Raw genomic sequence first — 19798 nt, 5'->3', positions numbered from 1 at the left:
TTACTAAGCCTCAGTTTCCTCATCTGTAAGTGAAAATAAGAGTTACAGTATTAAACGAGAAACCATAATTAAAACACTTAGCATGTACTTGGTATTCCATAGGTGTTAGATTTTTGTTTTAATATATGTACGATGTCTTTCAGGCTAGTCCTGCTATAGTTTAACAGACAAGATCTATCAAAGTACTAACAAAATCTCAATTCTAGGCTAAAAACACATTAATATTAATAAGGGGGAAAACCAAAAACATAACGTTCACATAAAATCCCCCTTTCCCAAAACTATACTGGTTGCTTTTTAAAAACATTTTTGGTATGGGTTTACTTTAATACACTTTATTTGGAAATAATTTCAAATTTACAGAAAGTTGCAAGAATAAGAATAGTACAAATTTTTAACCATTTTTAATGTTTTATAGCCATTTGAGAGTAAGTTGCATTCACCATGGCCCTTTATCCCTAAATACATTAGAGTGTATTTCCTCAAAATAGAGATGTATAATTAGTTCATTTCGATGCAAGACGAAAAAACGTCATTGAGTGGTTAATAAGTCTACTTTATTCATATTATGGTTGAACTAACACAAGTGACATTTTCTTGTTGTTTAAATTTAAGGTAATCATTTTGGGTAACTCATTTCATATGGAGTTTAGGTAAGCCCATCAGAGCATAACTGGTCAAGTGTTCTTAGTTGGATCTCAGCATAAATGCACATTATCCATTAGAGAAGCCAGAAATTTTATGTGTACGTAGTTTTATTAAACACATTTGATACAAGATTTCTTTAAAAACGTATTGCATTTCATTCTCTTGACTTAAATAATTCTTACTAAATCTAAAATTACTAAAATTTGGTAAAAACTTTTCTTAAAATAAATAATAGATGGTAAGGATACTATGAAACTTCTCGGTCCCTACATAAATTGCTGTAGAAATTGCTTTATGATTGCAACAACTCTTGACGAAAAATGTCAGCTAAAATTATAAAGCAATTTAATGAATTAACATGGCTGCCAAATAGATATATTAGTATCCTACACCCAGCCAAGGACTAATCCATATGTTATTAATAGAAGCCTCTTTTTCAAATTCAATACATTAATTTAAAAAATGGTCTTTAAGCTGACTGAACCCAGAGATATAAACCAAGAGCATGGACTCTCGGGGGAGGTGAGAACTGGGTTTGAATTATCTGGTTTCCATCATTATTAAACTGCTCATCTTGAACAACACACTTATAAGCTCCTCAACCCTCAACTGCCATGCTCCTAATACAGGGGTGATAACATTATGACTCTCAGAGTCTGGTGAAGGTTAGAAGAGACAAAACTTGTAAATCACTGAGCACAGTACCTGGTACATATAGTAAGCACTCCGTTAACGACAGATGTTATTAAACAATAAGGCTGGTCTAACATATTTTCATAAGAAGATTATAAATGGCATCAACTCTAATTAAACTTAAATATAAACTCCTATAGCTTTGCCTCGTTCCACACCCCTGAGAACCTTAGAATAAAGAACACCACCCAAACCATGTTTACGTGAGTGTATTAGCAGACACATATAAATCAAGTCCACATAGTTTTTCTTTCCTTTTTTTTTTTTTTCAAATATGACTCCATCCACTCAGCAAATATACAATGGCAATTAGGGTTAACAACATATGATAAGAAATACAAAGAAAAAAGAACATCGGGGGATCAGCTGATGCTGGGAATATGCGGAGAATGTGCTATTTCAAGCATGCCTATTATTGGCTAAATGAGCCAATTATTAATCTTCACTATGTTCTCACCTAGCATCTAGTGTTGGGTTGTTACTCAAGAAATGTTGGAAAATCATTTTTTTAACTTAGCTTGCCCCCCCAAAAGAATTATATAAATCATAAAAATCATAAAAAGGAGAATCATGTATATAAGGCCCAAAGTCTAAAGAGAACTTGAAAGAAAAAAGGGAGAATGCTGGACTTGAGGAGTCATGTTAGAAAGGGGAGGGAAAGGGGGTACAGAAGAAAGAAGACTGGTCTACAGAGAGGATGATGTTTGGGAATTCCCTGGCAGTCCAATGGTTAGCGCTCGGCGCTTTCACTGCAGAGGGCATGGGTTCAATCCCTGGTCAGGGAATTGAGATCCTGCAAGCTGTGCGGCGCGGCTGGAAACAAAACAAAACAAAAAACATATACATACAGGACCTTTAAATAGAGGACCTATGAAGTGCCGTGATCACTGCCGGGGCCTTAGGTGCCTCAGAAACATCAACACAGGTAATGAGACAACAGAGTCCCAGAAAACGCAAGTCAGCAACGCTGGTAAGGGGTAGAGCCTGCCAGCCACTCCAGTCTGCCATACCAGAAAGCCCAACACATCTCATGATCTAGCCCCAAGGAGAAGAGAAAATGTTTAAATCAGGAATGTCCAAGTCCTTCTCAGGAACTCACTGATGGGATAATTGTCTCCTCCCTTGGTGAGAAGTAAGAAGAGATTCCACACTAATGGTTTCAATGTTCCCTGAGGGGCACTACAGAAATGAGAAGTGGTGTGCTCCTGGCATTTATGACATGGTTGTTATCAGAAAACAAAGGATCGTCCTGCTTCCCTCGTGATATTTCCATGCCCCAGCAGACATTCAAGTGGATGAAAATTTGTTAAGAGTTATCTGAGCCCAAACTCTAACTCCAGATCACATCTAAACAAAAAGGTTTTTTTTCTAATCCCATTATTTTTTTTAAGAATTTAAATATATTTTATTATATTTAGCCTCATTTGGTGTTGGGTTTTTTTTTGGCTGCACTGGGTCTTTGTTGCTGTGCACAGGCTTTCTCTAGTTGTGGCGAGCGGGGGCTACTCTTCCTCGTGGTGCATGGGCTTCTCACTGCGGTGGCTTCTCTTGCTGTGGAGCACGGGCTCTAGCCGCATGGGCTTCATTAGCTGTAGCACGTGGGCTCAGTAGTTGTGGCACACGGGCTTAGCTGCTCCGTGGCATGTGGGATCTTCCAGACCAGGGATCGAACCTATGTCCCCTGCATTGCAGGCGGATTCTTAACCACTGCGCCACCACGGAAGTGCTCCCATTATTTTTTAATTTGGCACAAAACTCCTTGGCTAGACTATTGTGTTACTTTCTCAGCTTAAACTCAGTGGAACAGGAAACTAGGTCTGAGAAGTGAAACAGCAAGCAGAGGGTGAAAGCCCTTTGACATAGACAATCTTGTGTTTAAAATGTTTTCTATGTATACTATACTGTGTTAAGCACTAGAAAAAGTACAAAACCAAGTCAAAACCATAAGAATTCATCCCTACCTATGAATCTGCCTTGTTGCCAGAACATCCCATCTCATAGGGTCGTTCTAGCAGCGCCACATTTAAAGTTATCTGTTAAAATATATGTATTATGTAGGATAGAGAACCCTATACCATAATATGAACAATTCACTTCTTTATTCTAGTTCTTGGCATCTTAGAGGACAGCCAATGGGACACCAACGTAGAACAAGAAAGACTTGATGGAGGAGGAAGGAAAGGTCAGGTGTAGGCAGTAAGGGTGGATAAGAGGAGTCTCCAGACCACAGACTGGCTGGGGGCACATGGGAAAATACAGTACTGATGGGTTAAAGGGAAGGCGAGAGCAAGAGTTGAGAACTGATGGAGAAGGGAGGAGGGACATACACTCTTATTATGGGCAACAAACATTTGCAATTGAATAGAAAACGGGGAGGGTTTAAGAGTCCAGTGAGTTTGAGTTTAGACTTTTAATAGTCTGTGTGGCCTCCATGAGGCCAGAGTGAGAGACGACCTATGTACAAGCATCATGGCAGGGTACCTGGTACACAGTAGGAGTCCAAAACCTGGAGAGCTGTTATTATTGTTACTAGTCAGAGTTCTGCAACGAGGCTAGGCTTGGTAAAGACTTAAGTGATCCTTTCATATTAGACAGCACTTAACTCTCCTAAGAGGACAAGGGCAATAGCCACAGTGAGAAAGTTTCCAGTGACTTTCATCTGATCAGTCCTGGGGATGCTAACAGAACTGTCTACTTCATGTATGACAACCTGAAGCCTTCCACTCAGGTCAAACACAACCTGAACACAGAGATGCACATTCTACGAAAGAAGCAATGTTCCAAAACCCAGTTCTTTATCCTGGCCTCTTGCTGACATACTGGTTTAGTTCATATCATGAGCTCTAATTGTAGAATGAGTTGGTTCTAGGCAAGCAGAACTAGAAACAGCTATGGTTAAGAGAAACTAATACATTCAAATAATACCAAAGGTAATTTATGCTCCTGACATCACAGTCACATTCAAAAATAATAAACAACGCCAACTGTTGGTTAGCAAATGCTAACATGCCCATTAGAATATCGCACTTCTACAAATAAAGACCAGGATCACCCATGTTTACTGCATCAGATTTAAATGGTCTTGGAGATCAAACACGTTTAATCCCTTTGTAAACTCCTTTAAATCAATGATCAGTGCCTCTTCCACAGATTATAATGATCTTGGTATTAGGGAGAGCCTTGATCAACAACTTGTTAATCTACAGAACAAAACTGACTTATCCTTTCCTCTTTCAGATGACCTCTGCTTGAAAAGAAAGATGCGTTCCATCGCTGTTAAGCCCAGAAAAGGGAGAAGGAACAAGAGGGGTTTGGTTCAATATTCCGGAGCCCCAGGACTCCTGGATAAGCTGTATCTCATTTTGACAGCAGCAGTAGAGTAAATGAAAAGCCCTGTCAGGTAATGCATTTATCTTCATGGGCAAATCAGCCGTTCCAAAGCAAGAATCTCAGATGTTGTCACATCAGCTAGGACAAGAAGTCATAAAGCAGGGAGGCTATCAGTGCAGGAGGTACAGCGATATCTAGACTGTAATTAGGAGCTGTGAATGGGCACTCTAGTTCCAAGCTCACTGGGAGCCTTGATTTTTTTCCTCTGGGTTGGTCCTCATCAGCCATTTCAGAGCTCAAGCCCCTGAGCTGCCCTTTATTCTGAGAGCTTTATGGTAAGAGCAGCTCTGCTGTTTCTCCCAAATGTTATGTAATCAAGAGAAAACAAGAAAAACAACAAGTGTCTTTATCCATTTCTTCATCTGATCATTCATTCAACAGATATTTATCCCATGGTCTAGGCACTAAGCTACGTGTGGGCTAGTCACTGAGGTAGATCCAGTCTCTGACCTCAGAAAAATTAGATTCTAACAGGACAGACACACATGCAGCAGGCGTGTATGCGGTGGAAGGGGGGCAGAGGGGGCACTGTGGGAGCAGTGAGGAAGGCAATAGGCCAATCTATGGAGGCCTTCCTGGAGGAAGTGGCCTCTAGGCTAAAGCTTACAAGAAGGCTATGAACTGGTTAGATGGAAAGATGAGAGAGATAAGAGGTAATAATTTATACCCAGTTACAAGAAGATACCAGGTGTATTCGAGCAATGGACGAAGTTTGTAGGACTAAAGAATTGAGGGGGAGCAGGTTGGGAATATAATCAGAATTTGAGGGGGCAGGAGACAGGAATAGTATCCAGATGATTCTGAGAAATGAGAGAAGTGAGCAACACCAATGACGTTTACATGCATTTCAAATCCATCTATCTTAAGGTGGTTTTTCATGTGTATACAAAAAAAGATCTACTGAAAAATAAGATAAACTGAGATATCCCAAAAGAATCCTATAGTGATTTTTTAAAAGCTGAATAATCATTAGGCAGTTATTAAAATTCTACTGTACACACCAGTGAAATACGTGAAAATCACAGAGAAGATACTTATTTGTAAGATATGGTGCCTTAACTAGCCCCCACCCCCAAGACATAGAACCCCATGATTTTGAACAGCTAAAACTAAAAATTCAGCAATGAGAATGTTTTTTTCTTTTTTCTTTCACTCTCAGTAGCCCATGGTATACTGCTCTTATCACATGACTGTCGATTATACCCAGTAAAGAGTTAGAGAGAGAACTGATTAAACCCTAACCATGCTGTTTGCTGTGTGATCCTAAGCAAGCTATATACTTCTCTGAGCCTCTGTTTCCTCCAATGGACCCATCTCTTAGGGCTTCTGTCAGTACTTGGTGAGACAATGCTGGAGGTGGTATTTCTGCTTCCATTTTACTGAAGAGTTAAAAAAAGACTCAGAGAGGTTACACGACCCATACCAGGCCAGCCAGCTACAGAACAGCCCTCAGATTTCACACCAGGGCTGACTCATTCTGCATCTAGTTCTTTTTATTTTTATTTTTTTGGCCATAAATTTTTGGGGGTAGTGATTTTCAATGATAATATAATTAAATTTTAACTACGATGACATTTTTCATACCATGGAAATAATAAATGTTTTTGAATCAAAGCAAAAGCGAAGTGGAGAATAATAACTATAGCAAAAATAGCATTGGATGAACACTCTGAGTGGTGAATTGTATGATATATGAATTATACCTCAATAAAGCCAATTTTAAAAAGGAGCACTGTATTGAGAAGTGAGTAATGTGGCATTTAGAACTGGTAAGATTTTGAGGAAGTTACATCTGTTACTTCACTTTCTTACCTGTAAAAGAGGGATGCTATTACCTGCATTTTCCTTGCCAAAGAATTAGGGTAAAATGGAATCCTGAACGGCAAAATCCATCACGGTGCCCAGAAGGCTCTACTACACTATGATGACACTAAAACAAACTTGAGAACAAACAGGTTTTGTTTGTTAATTTCTAATGACATGTGGACCTCCTAAAATGTACAGGAAGTCTACCCCAGCTCGCAAACACCTGTTCATGAGATCATCCCTTCTCAAAAGACTGAAGTCACTGACCTATTGGCAGCAGGAAGTTCTGGAAAATACAGATTACAGGAGCTCATTTCCCTGTGGCACAGTTACACTATCACTGGGAGGATCCATGCTCCAATCAAGGGCTTTCTAATCCATGAGCACAACAGCCTGGTACAGAGTTCTGCTCTACCAGTCACATGGGCCAAAGAATCAAAATAAACACAAATGTGGCCCCAGTTACCCAAGCCCATAACTGAATCCCAAGTCACCCCTGGTCTACTCATGTTCAAAGACACACATACTGTGCCAGACTCAGAAACAGACCTCTTCCTGAATTTCCTTCCTGTTTTATGCAGGAAATATAAAGTGAAATGTTTCTTGTTTTCTCTTTAGTAGGAAGACCCTTTCCTCATTCTCAGTTCCTGATCTACTGGTTTCATAGAAATGAAACATCAATACCAATGGCATTATACAGCAAAGACAAAACATGATTTTCCACTGTTTTAAAAGGCTGAGGTCATTTTTGCCCCAATTCCTACACAGTGGTAAGCTTAAAATCAAGCCATTTAGCTCACAGTCAGGTCCAATAAATCAGTGGCAAAAATAAATGGAAAAGCTTGCCAAAATGTAACCATAGTAACACCACAGATGCGTCAAGAAATGGTGTGCTCATTTGCTTCATTCCCCATTTCTTAAATTGGAATCTGAGTAGGGGAAAAATTACACAGAGAACAATCATGATTCTGCAATTACTGAATTCTGCAAAACTGCATCCAATCTGCTGTACTAGAACTTCAGAGGCAGCAATGGTCGAGCTACAAAAATAGCCCTGGATGGCTTACAAGTCCCAAAACCCTGGAACTGCGATTTAACAGTTACTTGGTCGTGCTGTGTCTCTGTTTCCTCACCTGTAAAATGGGTATTAAAAATCCCAACCTCAAAGGAATATTCTAAGAGTAAATCTGGACAGTATATCAGAGATGAGGCAATGACGTAAGGCCCTGATCACCTTTAGCCTTGTTTTTATTGGCTTATCTTCGTGTCTTGGTTTCTTTCTTTATTTCTATAAAAAACAGATAGATAATCCCTGCCTCATTCATGAGACTGACATTAGGAATTATTATTACTAATCCAAGTGTAAGGAATTATTATTAGGATATTATTAGAATTATAGTTTTCAATTCTAATGATGCAAAATTAAAAGAACTGAGGGCCAGAGATTCACATTAATACATTATCATGTTTTCTCTGTCAAATGCAGCTCTGCCACTCAGCAGAAAGAAGCAACCTGGGGGCACTGACCCAAGTTACCTGTAGTCAACCTCTTTTCCTCTTGGAGCCTTGGTTTTATTAATAAGTGAAGAGGAAGGCAGGGCTGTTCTAAACTCTGATCGCTAAAGTTTCCCATCTAGACTTCCAGTCTAAGTCCTTGCAGATCCATGGTATGCCTGAAATCAGTTCTGTTCATTATTTTGCAGTAGTACGAGGAAACAATAGCACTCTAGGACATCACGAGCAAAATATTATTTTTTTAAAGAAAATATTCATAGCAAACAAATCACAGCCATAAGCAGGGTACCTTGAACTTCAAATTATTCCTCCTTGTTTTTGCTGATTAAAAAAAATATTTCTAAACACCTGTCAAACTTTGAAGGACTGGGTAATAGGAGAAAAGAAAACTCCCAAGCAATAAAATCAGAATCATTCTTTCTTCTTCTTTTGAATGAAAGCAAATAACTGTATGTCTTCCCAGAATTCCCACCTCATAATGAGCTGTACAGCAATGTAGTTTGGTAGAGCATGGCAATACCTCATGACCACTGAGCTGCCAATTCATCTACCCCATAGGCTGATTCCCTCCTCCCTTCCTTCTTTCCTTTCTTCCTTCCATGCCACAAAATCCCTGATGTCATAGTCCCTACATTTTATGTCTTGCTTTCTCAGATTTGGTCTGATCTAATGGGTCTGGGGCTTTGGGTTTTTTAATCTGTGGAAACCATTTCTTCAAAGAAAATCCTATGTGAAATCATGATTTATGAATCTGATAAAGGTGGAGAAGAAGAGAGAGTCCACTGAGGCATTCCCTTTGCTGAGAGGCTATCGGAGTCCCATGGATCTCCTCAGAGGTGAGCATGAAGTCCTCTGGCCTGGTCCACCCCATTAATGACAATCATGGTTAACACTTATGAGGCTTACACCACGCCCATACTGTACACAAATGCTTTGACGAGCATTTGACTTTGACTTCCTAACAGTTCTGTGAAGTTAGTAGGAGTGAGATGTCCTTTTCACGGTTGTGAAAACTGGACCTTACAAAGGATAAATAATTTGCCCAGTATTCTCAAGCCAGAACTTGAAAACCGAGTAATTTACCTGGCGCAGTACTGCATGTCCCGTTGTCAATCATGACTCCCTGGACTTACGGAGTCACTACGTGAGCAAACTGCCAAGTGTCCCAGAACCAGCTGTTGAGCTCTTAGTTCTCCCCTCAACTTTTCACCCACCCACCCCGCAGTAAGACGCTCCAAACTGGCTACTTACAAGGCACAGCATGGCGGTAAAGGTTATCTCTTATGGTCTGCTGGAGCTCATGATCAGGCGACCCTTTCTGGAACCGCTGATTGAGAAAATGTCGCAGGTCCTTGTTCAGCTTTCCTCCTACAGGAAATACATAAAACAGAATGCATCAACCATCGGGCTTCCTAGAGACTGAGCAGCCTGAGAGCTGTGTGAGGGAAAGCCACGCAAAGCCATTCTAGTCCGCCACCCTCAGTCATCAAGAAGACTTACTTTAGGTTTTCCTCTGCAGGGGAAAAAGCAAGGAAGAATGTAATAAAGATAAAACAGCATTGAAACAGCATTAATTTGGAGGTCCCAGTTCACATAACACTAGGAGGCTCAAATAACAAAGAATTGAAATGAGGCTATTACATTTAAAATATGTGCCGTAGACACTTGCAGACACTATTAGATGGAGTGGATGTGGCTGAAACCTTAAAGAGGGCAATCTAGCAACAGCTGACAAATTACAAAGTGTCCTTTGACCAGGGACCCAACTGGAACAGATTTACCCTATACATTTGCAAAAGTCTGCCCAAATCTCTAGTATTGTTTATTGCAGCATTTTTATAACAGAAAATAAATAAAAATAAACACCAAAAACCTGGAAACAACCACCAGGGATCAACGAAGTAAAGCACAGTTCACCCACATAACTACTCTGTGAAAGCTACATCTTCATGTGCTTGTACTGCAGGAAAACATGTGGAATTGTACCTACTACCTGACCACTTTTGTGTGAGAAGAACAAAGAAAAGGAGAGAGCATGTATTAATGGAAGGAATCATCAGACAGTTTTAACAATCGTTTCCTTTAGGGAGAAGGACTTGAGTTTGGGAAATAAAGGAGGAGACATCATTCTTCATTACATAGACAGATACAGATATATAGATGTTACTTTTCTGTGTTGATTTATAAACACTAAACATAATTTTTTTCAAATTTTGTTGCTGTTTAAGCAGTAGTTACCTGGGCTGGTCTATGTGTTTATTTCTCTTTAACTCTCTACAGTTAACAGAACAAAACAAAAGCTAAAAAAAAGTATAGTGTTACAAAAATGTATCATAGAACGGAGAAGGTAACCAAACTTTTTTTTTTAATTATAAACACAAATTATAGTCTACAGGATCAGCAGAAGGCTTATAGATCAACCTCGCTAATATTCATTCTTAATGGAGAAAACTGCTTCAGTGACAACTAAAAATAACAAGGCTAAGATTGTCCTTCCATTTTTTGACAAGATAAAAATTAGGTAAGAGCATTTCTAGCATTAGAGAAACAATGCAGCAAGGCAGTATCCATGTGAACCACAAAATTCACATCTTCAGATGACAATTTTCCCATGGTCAAAAGGAGCAAGTCATGGGGATGACAGCCATGGTTCAGAAGATGCTATGACCTATGTAGGGGAGGAAACTACTGATCTTTATTTTAGTATCATGTTCAAAACCAGATTCCCTGCTTTAGCTGATCATTTTAGAATAGACTAATGAAACCCAATTTGACTCTTTTATTTGAGTTGTAGTACCTGTAAGGCTTCAAGTGGCCAAAACAAAAATTCATAGGTCAATCTCAGGTCGTTCAATAAACATTTAATTAGTCATCAAATATTTATTAAATGAAGAAGACACACACAAACCCCACTTCCCACCCCTCCTTAAAATGGGCACAAGGTTTGAATAGACAGTTTATAAAATATATATATATATGATTGTCCATTAAGCACATGAAAAGATATTCAATTTCACTAGTTATCAGAAAAGGGCAAATTAACACCACAATGAGATCCCAGCACCTACCTGCCAGAATGGCAACATCAAAATCAAGCGAGAGCAAGGCTGTGAAACAACAGGAACTCTTTTTATACTGCTAGTGGGTGTATAAAACGTTTCATCCCCTTGGGAAAACAATTTGACAGTATCTTATAGAGTTAAACCTTCACTAACCAAATAACCCAACAATTCCACTACTGTTTATGCAAGAGAAATGAAAACAAGTACACACACTCAGACGCGCATGTGCACGCACAACTTATAGATGAATCCTCACAGCAACTTTATTCATTATATAATAGCCCCAAATTGGAAACAACCCAAACGTCCATCAACAGGTGAATGGATAAGCAAACTGTACTATATTCAAATAGGATGCAGCACAAAAATTGAAAAGAACAAACCACTAACACATACAGTAATACGGATGAATCTCAAACACATAATGCTGAGCAAAAGAAGCTAGACACAAAAGAGAACATACTGCATGATTCCATTTATATATAAAGCTTCAGAACAGGCTAAACTATAGTGATAGAAAGCAGTCCAGCAGTTACCTGGGGCTGAGGGTAGGCAGAGACTAACACACAAGGGAATAAGATCTATGGAGTGTATCTATGTCAGTTTCCTGGCTTTGCAACTGTACTGTAGTTATGTAAGGATGTTACCACTGGAAGAAACAGGGTGAAGGGTACACAGGAAGTCTGAACTATTTTTTTACAACTTCCTGAGAGTCAACAGTGATTTCAAGAAAAAAATTCTTTGAAAGGAGGAATCACAAGGAAACTTGGGAGGCTGGGTGATTCCAATACAGTAAATATCAATTGTGGTAGTAATAACACAGGGTTATACATTTATCAAAACTTATGGAACTGTAACTGTAATGCACAGACATTAAAGTGGCACATATGTTCCTCATGGCCAGGAGTTTAATGACTGTGTTATCCCCTCTCATTGATTGTGGGGAGCACCTATGATTTGCTTTTCATCAATAGAATTATGTAAAGATGATGGGATATATGAGATTATATATATGTGATTACGTACACTTGTTTTCCAGTTGCTGGGTTTAAAGAAACCTGCTGTGAATCTTATAGCTACAAGAAAACATATTTAAGATGCTCCAAATTCTTCTTAAGTAAAGAAATGTAAAATAGTGACAGCCTCAAATGACTCCATATTCAAAACGTCATTCTTCTTTCTCCACTACACTCAAAAAAGTTCAATGAGCATCTACATTTGGGGTTCTTAATGATGGTATTTCAGTGCATTATTGAACATGTGCATAAATGGCTATAAAATTCACTAAGCCTGTGAAATGTGACTGCAAGCAAATTCCAACTTTGTTTCATCTGGAAAATCAACTTTAGCCAATTTCTAAATTGACAATAATAATTGATTTTGAAGTACGTATTCTAAGAGTCTAGCAAGGACTATTTCTTTTGCCAAGTAGTTAACTCCTTTCTCAGCTTGTGGAAGCCAGTAGTAGCATGTGTATCAGTTATATTTGATTTATTCTATTTCGTTGTTTTTTTAGTAACAGCATATATCCTGGTACATAGTTTTTCTATGATGTTCAGAAACTTTCAAGAGAGTTGGAAGAATAAAAACAGTTTACGGAACTGTATATATAAATGTGTGCATTTTATAGTATGTAAATTACACTTCATAAAATCAATTTCAAAAGTTAAAACTATACATTATTATTGAATGACTCTGTGGTAGGCACTGTTGTAAATGCTTAATTTTCAACTTCCCATTAGAGAAACAAACTGAAAGAAGAGTGGAGTAAATCTTGGTGGTTAAAACAGACAGGCCCGGGTGTAAATCCTGGTTCTACTATTTATTAGCCGGTGAACCCAAGTGCCTTGCTTAATCTCTGAACCTCACTTTTCTCATCTGTAAAAACAGAGCTCTGATGTAACAGTAGTTCTGCTACAAGCCTGTTGTGAGGATTAAATGAGATTCAGACACTGCTTAGCAAAGAGAAAGCACTTATTGAAAGGTGGAGATTACCCCTCGAGTGGACAACAGTTGAAGCAGTGGAGAAAGAGCTGAGATCAGTCCAAAGATGGACTGTTACTCTTTTTAAAAATGCAGATAAACATAAAACCTATTGACTTACATGGCCAGAAACAAAATACAGGCACAGGGAAATCTGGATTAAAGGATACTTCTAGAGTTTCTGGAAGGGAATAAAACTCTACTTGCGCTAAAATTGTCTGGACACGTGTAAACGGGTTAACATTTAGTGCATGTTTAATATATTCCTGGCACTGTGCTGGAATTGTAGTTCAGAAAATAAAACCAACTGGTCAATCACTGATAGGTGACAGTCACACCTGCCAACTCTACTTCTAGGTCTAAGGCACTCTTGAATTTGACCACAAGGACAAAAGTATTTACCAGCAAAATCTCCATTGCCTAGAACCTAGGATATATATTCCCCTTAGGAGACCAGAGTTCTAGACAATAAAAACACACTAACAGTTATCATCTGAACTGTAAGTAGTGAAGATGTTATGGGACCCAAATGTACTGCCGCCTAAGACAAAAGCATTCCCAAATCTCAGGATTCAGTATATTTTTATCCCATATAGGTCCTTATGAGTGAGACACAAAATTCCAAAGAAGACTCAGGATACAGTCCCTCTTTATCCCACACAGATCCTTACTGATCATATTCAGTACCTATCAAGGTGAACCAGGGGCACACAGATTGGAAGGATTCTTAAGACATAGGCCCTCTTTGTTTACACTTGAGCTTTACATTCAAACTAGCCACACTAGCTAAAGTTTATGATCATCAAACTAAAACTCCTCTTTACTGTGGATGTGCAAAAGGGCAGGGTTAACTATGCTGCCGGTTAACATTTACTCTGTGTTCCGGGACATTTGGAAGCGAAAAGCCTCAACCTTCTCATTACATTAAAAATACTGTACTTTTTGGCATCTAATCTCCAATTAATTGCCAATTATTAAGGGGACAAGTCTATAAATCTTCTCCTAATTGTCAAGGGCAGTGAGCCAATGAAGTAATAAATTGCTAGAGAAAGAGTTTGCCATAGCATCTTCACTCACTATGAAATTCAAGATTTGTTTTGCAAATGGAAAAGAGAACACAGATCAGTAATGTGTGGAATTTTTTCCAAGAAAAGGGTTCAGAGCTTACTTTAAGACAATTTTATCATTTAAATAAGAAAGGGGGGGGCTTAGACCCTGTCCTGGATTAGCCATTATTTCATATTTTCATATGTATACACCTGGAATTCTGTGGCTTTTAAATTTACAACAATATACCTCTGTCTTTTTGATTCACATTAGTCTACAGAAATTTAACCAATCGATGTAATTTTGAATTATTTTAAATGTTGTATAATATTCCATTTAAAAAACATAACAATTTTATTTCTCCTTCAGAGAGAATTAGATTATTTCCAATGTTGTTGACAATACAACAAGGCTGCAGTAAGTGTCATTATAATGCTTTTTTTTTTAAACAAACGTGTGAATCTTCTTTTGCTCTAAACTATCTGAACCTGGAAATAGACATAGCCACCTTCAACTTACCTAGGCATTGCTAAATTCTCCAAAATGGTAGTGCCAGCTTACTTTTCTACCAAAATTCTTGGAGACCCCATTTCCCCAAACTTAGGCCAATATATTGCTATTATTAGTGTATCAGGGGTCCTGAGACCACTCCCACATTTGAAGATTCGCTAGGAGGATTCACAGGACTCAGTATATAATTGTACTCAAAGCTATAGTTTATTACAGCAAAAGGGTACAAAGCAATATCAGCAAAGGAAAAAGGCTCAAGGGGGAACAAAGTCCAAATGAAATCAGGTGCAAGGGTCCCCTCCCCAGTGGAGTCACTCTAATTCCCAGGGCAATGTGTGAACTATGCCCGTTAGACACTCAAGGGAGCTCATTACACATAAAGGCCCACAGTTTTTATTAGGAACTGGTCATGTAGACAGCCTCTGCCTGGCATGAAAGTAAGCTCCAGACTCTCAGAAGGAAAGAATAAAGCATATCTTTTGCATGAACAGTTAGAGCACAGTGATCTGCTATTAGGTCTGGGAATGGAAGGAACCCTCCTGAAATCCAAGTTCCCAGATCCCAGCCAAGAACCAACTTGGTAAGCCAGCCTTAAAACTAACAATCATTAACTCTTTTCTGCACTGTCCACCTTTAAAAATCTTCCTAATCTCATAAAGATAAAATGATATATTGATGTTATACTAATTTAAAACTACTGATTACTATTGAAATTGAACATTCTATCATTTTTTTAATGTTTTCTCTCCTGTAACTTGCCTGTTCATATTCTTTGCGTATTTTCCTAATGGGTTGTCTTGTTATTCCTGATAAGATGCTCTTTACATATTCTGGATATGATTCCTTCATCAATTATTTGTTACACACTTTGCTTATCATTATTTTTTTTGCGATACGCGGGCCTCTCACTGTTGTGGCCTCTCCCGTTGTGGAGCACAGGCTCCGGATGCGCAGGCTCAACGGCCATGGCTCACGGGCCCAGCCGCTCCGCGGCATGTGGGATCTTCCCGGACCGGGGCACGAACCCGTGTCCCCTGCATCGGCAGGCGGACTCTCAACCACTGCGCCACCAGGGAAGCCCTGCTTGTCATTATTTAAACATGAAACAATCCCCTAAAGATAACTGAGTTGTGCTGTTTCTCCAGCTTTTCCTCTCCCATGCTATAGTTTTCTGTCAACTCAACCTGAAGCATCATTTTTAAGGTGATGGATTATGAGGGGACTCTGTTTGCTCTGATCTCTATCTCCTAGAATAAAAATCCTAAGGGAGAATGCTAGTCAGTAGAAATAGTCTTCATGGTCAAGAAATAAGGTTTCCACATAAACAAAACTACCTACGGAATGGGAGAAAATATCTGCAAATGATGCAACCAATTAGGGATTCATTTCCAACATATATAGACAGCTCATACAGCCCAATAACAACAAAAAAACAAATGCAATAAAAAAATGGACAGAAGACCTAAATAGGTATTTTTCCAAAGAAGACACAGGCACGTGAAAAGATGCTCAAGGTCACTAATTATTAGAGAAATGCAAATTAAAACTACAAGGAGGTATCACCTTACAACAATCAGACTAGCCATCATCAGAAAGTCTACAAATAATAAATGCTGGAGAGGGTGTGGAGAAAAGCGAACCCTCCTACATTGTTGGTGGGAATGTAAATTGGTGCAGGCACTATGGAGAACAGTATGGAGGATCCTTAAAAAACTAAAAATGAAGCTACCATATGATCCCGCAATCCCACTCCTCGGCATATATCTGGAGAAGACAAAAACTCTAATTTGAAAAGATACATGCACCCCGATACTCATAGCAGCACTATTTACAATAGCCAAGACATGGAAGCAACCTAAATGTCCATCAACAGATCAATGGATAATGAAGATATGTGTGTGTGTGTGTGTGTATACATATATATATGTATATGTGTGTGTGTGTGTGTGTGTGTGTGTATAGAGAGAGAGAATGAAATCATGCCATTTGCAGCAAAATGGATGGACCTAGAGATTATGATACTAAGTGAACTCAGACAGAGAAAGACAAATGTTATTTGATATCACTTATATGTGGAATCTAAAAAAAAAGGATACAAATGAACTTATTTACAAAACAGAAATACGCTCACAGACATAGAAAACAAACTTATGGTTACGAAAGGGAAAGGGGGGATAATAAATTCGGAGTTCGGAATTAACAGATACACAGCACTATAAATAAAATAGATAAACAACAAGGACCTACTGTATAGCACAAAGAACTATATTCAGTATCGTGTAATAAACTATAATGGAAAAGAATCTGAAAAGAATATATATACACATCTATATGTATATATGTATGTGTGTGTGTGTGTGTATATATATATATGAATTACTTTGCTGTACACCTGAAACTAACACATTGTAAATCAACTATATTTCAATTTTAAAAAAAGAAGAAATTCGGTTTCCAGAGAGAACATTTTTGAGTTCTCTTCATTCATTCATTTCTAACTGAGAAGACAAAATACAACTCTCCTTATGTCATATGAGCTCCAGAACATCTACAAAGTCAAAGAATAGTGTTTCATTACAACTAGAATTTCGACTTTAATACATTTCAAATATTCAAGGCTAAAAAAAAACACATGCATCAGGAAATAAAGCTAATCACACCGCCAGATGACTCTCTGCTTTAGCACCCTGCTTTTTCAAGGAATGACTATAGTTGCAGGAAAGGTATATTTATTAAGGCAACACAAATGGTTTATACTGCAGTGGAGCTCTTACAACAAAAACAAAAACTGTCAGTTCAGCAGTTTGCATTTATAAAGGATAGGGTTTTTTTAATACAAAATTATAAAGTGAAGTACAAATTTACCAGTTTTATAGTCACTCAAACTTACAATCTGACATATATTTAAATGAGCTTTCTCTGAAAAATATGTTTGCTATTTGTTTCTAACACACTTTTCCTAACATTTTTCTTATAGTAAAAAGAAGATAAATTACTGTGGAGTTAGTGTTTATGGGTACAGAGTTTCAGCCGGGAAAGATGAAAAATAAAATTCTGGAAATGGATGGTGGTGATGGTTGCACAACAATGTGAACGTACTTAATGCCACAGACGTGTACACGTAGAAATGGTTAAAATGGGTCTTCCCTGGAGGCACAGTGGTTGAGAGTCTGCCTGCCGATGCAGGGGACACGGGTTCGTGCCCCGGTCCGGGAAGATCCCACATGCCGCGAAGCGGCTGGGCCCGTGAGCCATGGCCGCTGAGCCTGCACGCCCGGAGCCTATGCTCCGCAACGGGAGAGGCCACAGCAGTTAGAGGCCTGCGTACCACAAAAACAAACAAGAAGAAAAATGGTTAAAATGATACATTTTATGTTATGTAGATTTTACCACAATAAGGAAATAAGATAGATTACAAGATTTGAAAAACACAAAAGTACAACAAAGAAAGTTAAAAATCACCTGTTAATTTGCATCACCATTAACAGTACTATATGTCCTAGGTATGTATACACATGTATACATACATATACACTTATAATATGCTTAGACACTGCAGGACATTCAATCACTCACTCAACAAATCTTTCTTAAGTGCCTTCAGCCCGATACTCTGAGGGCCCTGAAGACACAGCGTGACAACACTGAGTTTCTGAGTAGGGACTGACATGCCTGTTTTGGGAAGGATGAACAGTGCCGGCCTCTGGGCAGAGGTAATTGTAAAGATGAGAAGGAAAACAAGAAGCTGCTTTGCTTTGCCAAGTGTGGGGGGAAAGCATTCTAAGCAGAAGGACAGCATGTGCAAAAGTTTCAGAAGCAGAAAAGAGGCTCACATGTTAGAGAAACAGCACGATGCTTGGACAAGGGGTAGGCTCAGACTGAGGTTACAAAGAGAAGCAGGGACCAGATAACTTTGTACCTCGCAGGCCATGAGAAAAAGTCCGTATTTTATTCTAAGGTCAGTAGGAATCCCACTCAAGGGATTTTAGTCAGGGAGGTGGGAAGGTCTGGTCTAAATTTTGAGAGGACTCTTGCAGCTGTGCAGTGGGTCAAGTGTACAGGCAGGTTATGGGATGAAATCAGTGAAGCTGACCCAACAAGACCTGAAGGGACCTGGATTAAAGAAACGGCCGGGAAGAGGGACAGGAGGTGACAGAGGCAATATAATTTAAAGCTGAAACTGATAGTGTTCGTCAGTGTGATAGAGGAAGATACCAAATGCAACGGAGGAGGTCAAAAATGACTTCTAGGAACTTTCCTGGCGGTCCAGTGGTTAGGACTCCCCACTTCCACTGAAGGAGGCGCAGGTTCAATCCCTGGTCGGAGAGATAGGGTCCCGGCATGCCGTGCGGAACGGCCAATAAAAAAAAATGACTCAAATGTCTGAGCTTAACTGGTCATGAACAGGTCTGAGTGGAATTCAGAGTTCCATGAGGTCCCTATTTAACATGAAATGTGTAGGATCATGCGATGTATGTGATTTATATCCAAATGTTCTAACAAGTAATTTATAAGTATTTCCAATATACTATTTCTTTACATCTTTATTGCAGTATAATTGCTTTAAAATGGTGTGTTAGTTTCTGCTTTAAAACAAAGTGAATCAGTTATGTATATACACATGTTGCCATATCTCTTCCCTCTTGCGTCTCCCTCCCTCCCACCCTCCCTATCCCACCCCTTTGGTGGTCACAAACCACCGAGCTGATCTCCCTGTGCTATAAGCTATTAGGCTGCTTCCCACTAGCTATCTATTTTACCTTTGGTAATCTCCATGCCACTCTCTCACTTTGTCACAGCTTACCCTTCCCCCTCCCCATATCCTCAAGCCCATTCTCTACTAGGTCTGTGTCTTTATTCCTGTCTTACCCCTAGGTTCTTCATGACATTTTTTTCATAAAATCCATATATATGTGTTAGCATACGGTATTTGTCTTTCTCTTTCTGACTTACTTCACTTTGTATGACAGACTCTAGGTCCATCCACCTCATTACAAATAGCTCAATTTTGTTTCTTTTTATGGCTGAGTAATATTCCATTGTATATATGTGCCACATCTTCTTTATCCATTCACCCGATGATGGACACTTAGGATGGAAATCTCCTGGCTATTGTAAATAGAGCTGCAATGAACATTTTGGTA

At 38.9% G+C, this 19798-nt stretch overlaps 1 protein-coding gene across 27 annotated transcripts in view; it reads right to left on the bottom strand.

The window, feature by feature from the left end:
* The window catches only part of MAGI1 (membrane associated guanylate kinase, WW and PDZ domain containing 1), a 617182-nt gene that overhangs the window by 239567 nt on the left and 357817 nt on the right, over window positions 1-19798 (bottom strand). For all 27 annotated transcript variants that reach the window (XM_033424840.2, XM_033424841.2, XM_033424843.2 and 24 more), the window contains one exon: window positions 9304-9420. In XM_033424840.2, the coding sequence (XP_033280731.1) occupies window positions 9304-9420 (117 nt within the window). Of the gene's footprint in view, window positions 1-9303; window positions 9421-19798 lie in introns of those variants that run through there.

The sequence above is a fragment of the Orcinus orca genome, chromosome 10, assembly GCF_937001465.1.
Source record: "Orcinus orca chromosome 10, mOrcOrc1.1, whole genome shotgun sequence".
NCBI classification, from domain to species: Eukaryota; Metazoa; Chordata; class Mammalia; order Artiodactyla; family Delphinidae; genus Orcinus; species Orcinus orca.
The sequence above is the reverse complement of the archived record's forward strand: the minus strand, read 5'-3'. Positions and strand labels throughout refer to the sequence as shown.